The sequence below is a fragment of the Erpetoichthys calabaricus genome, chromosome 2, assembly GCF_900747795.2.
Source record: "Erpetoichthys calabaricus chromosome 2, fErpCal1.3, whole genome shotgun sequence".
NCBI lineage: Eukaryota > Metazoa > Chordata > Cladistia > Polypteriformes > Polypteridae > Erpetoichthys > Erpetoichthys calabaricus.
The window spans coordinates 130,865,215-130,870,120 of NC_041395.2; the positions used below are offsets into that span (position 1 = coordinate 130,865,215).

Consider the following 4,906-nt stretch of genomic DNA (forward strand, 5'->3'; position numbering starts at 1 on the left):
TAGGCAGAATCAATATTAGATGGATCTGAACAAAATGTATTTTTCAGATTTTTAAATACAAATAAATACATAAATGGATTGCATTTCAGTTTAGAAAAAAGTGAACAAAACACTGTAAATTTAAAAACATTTAAATATTTGTGCATCATTGTTACTTTGTGACATGTTTTTATTGATATTAAATTTAAATTCATATGAAATGTCATAAACAAATGCTATTGGATTAACAAATGCATGTGATAATTAATTGTAGAAAGTGACATTTTAAATCTTTGCAAAACAGTCATTAAAAAGTATAAATGGTTTGTTTTTGAGATTTGAGCATTCATAAACAATTTTCATTTTTCAAACAATCAATAAAAACTTGCTGTACCGTGGCTTGACCATTTGCCCAAATTATACTTATGTTAGTCATCTTAAAAATGTTCCCATTAGGTGCAGAAGCATCATAGTATCCAACTGTTACAATTTCTGCTTGGCCTTTTTGATTAATTTGCCAATTAACTATTTCATATATTGGCAATGGATCACCATTGACATCAAAATACACTTGATCTCCATTTTTGGTTGTGTAATATACTGTTTTCAAAAAATTCATTAACTAGAAGAAGGAAGAGATAACAAGTTATTACTCTAAATTAATAGATTGAATCAATATCCGTCAATTCTTAAATTTACATCCATTCATTTTATTAACATGCTTACTCTGTTCTGACAGCACTGGGCACAAGGCACATATCTTGCCAGTCTATTGCAAGGAACAGTCGGGTGCAGTCAAATGCTTTCATTCACACTGTGACTAATTAGAAATAGTAATTAATGGGTCTTATGAATGCAGGAAAACAAATAGCCAACATGTGGAAAACGTACAAATGATACACAGTGTCCACCCAAGGATCAAACAAGGACCCTAAACACCCTTTCCATAACATAGTCTAATTCATGTAGCCTATCAATCTAGCAGCAGACACAATAAATCAGAACAGAATAAATGAATGCAGTACAAGACAATCAAAAACAAAGCCACTCACAAAGGGTGAATTTAGAATTACCAATCAACCCGAGTTTGAATATTTGAAAAGTGTAAAGAAAGAAGAGCCAGTGGAATAAAACGTGTTTAACATGATAGCTCCTCACAAAAGACATTGAGGTGATCAAGTACTAAGTTATAGGATGTAGTTAAGCTACTCACTGTATTGCCATGCCGCACAAAAAACAAACTTAAACCTACACAGTTGTCTGTATCTTTATTTTATACAGCACCATTAACAACATGCATCATTACAATGAAGTGCAAAAATTTGCAATAAAGCGTCTATGAAAAGGTCAAATAATAGCTCATAAAAGTAATTGACCATTAGCAGACATGAAGAAGACTTCTAATTTTAAACATCAGGTATCAAATGGAGACACAACAAGAACAGCAATAGTAAAAAATGAGAAATGGATGCATAGATATCAATAGTCATAGGCAAATTAACAATAAGTAACATAAATAGATACAGATTAAAGCCATTTATAGTATTATACTATAAAAAGGTAAGTGGATTAATTGTAAGGTACTGTATGTCTTGTATTCCAACTATCCAAGTCAGCATTCTTCTGTGTTGTGACAGTGCAATTACACTGAAAGGTAGAGATGAGGAAATTTCTTAATGAAGGGAGAGCAATTTAAAATCTAGAGAAAATGGCTTCAATGTTAAATACAGATGAAGATTCATTAGAAGTCCCAAATGTGATGGTACTCACCATGAAAAGTACTATATTATATACATCCATTAAGTATAATTATTACAATAACAGAAAAATATGCATATCAGTAAAAGTTTATATGTTAAGATGTCCTTTACCTTTACTGGTTCAATGTTATATTTGTCGCTGCAAATATGTGACTTCGCTGGATCCAGTGACTGCTTGCAAATTAACATATTATGCAACGACATGGCTATTGCATACACAGCTTTATATACATTATTTGATATCCTTAACTGTGACACATCAGTATATGGGTTTTGTAAATTACTTAAATTCTCTAATCCTGTGCACAATCTCTGAGGTGAAACTGTCGTATTGTTCATAAAGGTACAGCTGAAAGCAGTCTCCCAAAATTCCTTTATAAGTGAGTTGCCAGAGATTTCAAGAGGGTGTATGTTTACCAAAAAATTCCTTAATCCAAAAATAACTGACTTCTTGATTGCAAAGCCTAAAGTTCCCCTTAGAAGCCCATAGCCCTCCTTTGAAAGCAGCTCAGCATCAGTTACCCAAGCCTCACTGCCAAGCCATTGAAAGCCAGAAACATTCTGCTTAGATAATTCCTCCAGTATTATTGCTATATCACCTGTTGCCATGAATGTCACAATTACCTTTACAGTGGATTTCTTTATTGTGTCCACAACTTTCAAAAGTTTCTCCCTTGAATTTGTTCTGTAAAATGCTTCAGAAAATTCAATACAAATATTTTCTTCTTCGGCCATTTTGATAAATGTGGCCATTCCAAAATTTCCATAATCGTTGTCACTTCTAAGGGCTCCAACCCAAGACCAACCAAAGTGCTTTACAAGGTTAACTAAAGCAGTTGCTTGAAAGTAGTCGCTAGGTATGGTTCTAAAAAATGTAGGGAATTCCTTTCTATTGCTGAGACAAGCACAGGTTGCATAGTGACTCACCTGTGAAAAAAATTCACCATGAAGAATTTAAAAATGCACAATGTTCAATATGGCATATGTGCAGTATTCAAATCACTGGATTTAATTAAGGAAATAGAAAAGTATTGTTTTTAAACAGTCTATCATGAGAACTTTCAATACACTACTAATTCACTGTCGTATCATGCTTAACTGTAAAGATTCTAAAAAGAGCAAATCAAATTTCTCAGTATTTGGCTGCCATCATCTGCCATTCTTTCGAGCAATCATTAATGTGCTTAATCACTGCAAGCCTGCTAGCCTTTCTATTTCTGACTGAACTCCTCTTAAAATATTCTCTCTGTTTCTGGCTGTCTCTCATGTGGTTAAAAGAACTCTGATTATGACCACTGGAAGAATAATCATATGTTTTTTGCGATTAACTTTTTATTGAAATTGCATATGGAAGGAATAAAATCTGCACTCATTTTAAGATTTTAGAAGGAGTACTCAATATATCTGCCTTCATAAAATGACAAGATTACTTAAGTATGGTTATGTGATTTCAATATATGCTTATAAATTGTGATACATCATAATTGATTGAAAAAGCAAAGTTTAGGAGAACAGCAAACTATTCTGAAGCCAGCTAAAGACTAGGACAATTGCAAATCATATGCAGTTAATACTGTATAAAAGAGTTTTTTGGAAATATGCACTTTGTCTATGCATGTATATTCTCATTACATACCAGTGGAATTCCAAGTGGTCCAACGACTCTGGCAATGGCAATGGTGGGTGACGATCCGGACTCTGCTATTATAGCAGTAACAAATGATGGTTTAGCACAAGTGCTATTGTTGGAAAAAGAAGCATCTGGTCCATTCACCAAATCAAGGGCAGCTTTTTGAGCCAATGAGGAAGAAGCACATGAATCATAAATTTTGTAACCCAGTACAACATCAGGAAGTATTTCAGTACTGTTGTTTATTTCTTCAATTGCGAAAATCATTGTTTGAGCAAAACGAAGTTCTCTGAAATCTAAACTGTTGAAAAAGCAATGTAAATTTGCAATAAAAATACTCCCAAATTCATCCTATTTATATACCCAAGTATGCATAATTTATTATTTTGTTAAATACAAACTTTAAAAAAAGGTTGTTTTGCCTAACACTTATTGAAAAATCATAGTGCCAAGAAAAAATATAAATATTAATCATATCAGCCATGATTTGACCTTTTTTGGAAACATCATTTTAATGTATTAATAGTTATTATGAGCAATTTCTATAATTTCTGATACTCACCTTTTACACTTTACAGCTTGTGGATTGTTAGAAAAGTTTGCTTTTATGTCACTCACAGTGTTATGGATTGAAAAAATACCTCCTATTAAAATATCACCATCTTTAAAAAGCTGTGGACTGCCTGGAGTTCCATGAGGTCGGCAAACAGATTCTTCTGCCTCTGTTAACCGGGCAGTGAGGAGCACAAGAAGAAGCAGCATTTAAAAATACTGCAGTGAACTGCTTATCAGTGATATGCATTGCTTATTTTTTCTGTTCCACTTTTATAGATTGTTGACATGCATAATTACCACATGGCAAATTTACATTGGACACAACAGATTATTCTTTAGTTCCCTAAAGAGTTCCGCTATACATCAATTCTTCTGAAGAGATAAGACATACTGATTCCACTCGATGTTTCTGTAGTAAACAAAAATAGTAACCTATGAAGTGCAGGTTTCAAAATTAGTATCATATGTGAAAAGACATTTGTCATCAATATAAAGAAATTTAGAATTTATCATCTGATATATCTGATTGTTCATAAATAAATATCTGGCCACCAAAATTATTAAATGCATGCTAGTTTCCTTTTTCACCTCCTGTGGATTTCCCACCCATTAAGGCTGCTGCATTACAAATGCAGCATTAATTTGGCATTTACTGTATGTCTTTCTTAAAAGTGCAATTAAACACTCCATCTTTGTGCTGCCTTTAATTATCTTAACTAACTACCATATGCTACAAGAATTTGAACAATCAGAGATAATCAATCTGCCCTATGAGCAGCTTGTAAACTGAGCACCTAGGAGATGAAAAGAGCACCATAAGTAGAGAGAGGCCAAAAAGACAAAGAACCCGTATTTAAGCAAACAACAAAAAAGGGTTATTAAAAAGAATTGTGTACTGTAACAGTATATTCTTTTTATCGTATTAAAAAATGTATTTGCTGAAAGAAATTTCTGACTATGCATTTTATAATGGCTTGTAATT

General features: G+C 32.8%; 1 protein-coding gene across 1 annotated transcript in view; it reads right to left on the reverse strand.

The window, feature by feature from the left end:
- The window catches only part of LOC114669566 (extracellular calcium-sensing receptor-like), a 13,071-nt gene extending 8,931 nt beyond the window's left edge, over positions 1-4,140 (reverse strand). The window contains exons 1-4 of the mRNA XM_051922871.1: positions 3,932-4,140; positions 3,376-3,670; positions 1,851-2,666; positions 374-601 (exon numbers count right to left, since the gene is read on the reverse strand). Of these exons, the coding sequence (XP_051778831.1) occupies positions 374-601; positions 1,851-2,666; positions 3,376-3,670; positions 3,932-4,131 (1,539 nt within the window). The 5' untranslated portion in view covers positions 4,132-4,140. The remainder of the gene's footprint in view (positions 1-373; positions 602-1,850; positions 2,667-3,375; positions 3,671-3,931) is intronic.
- Between the last annotated feature and the right edge of the window lie 766 nt (positions 4,141-4,906).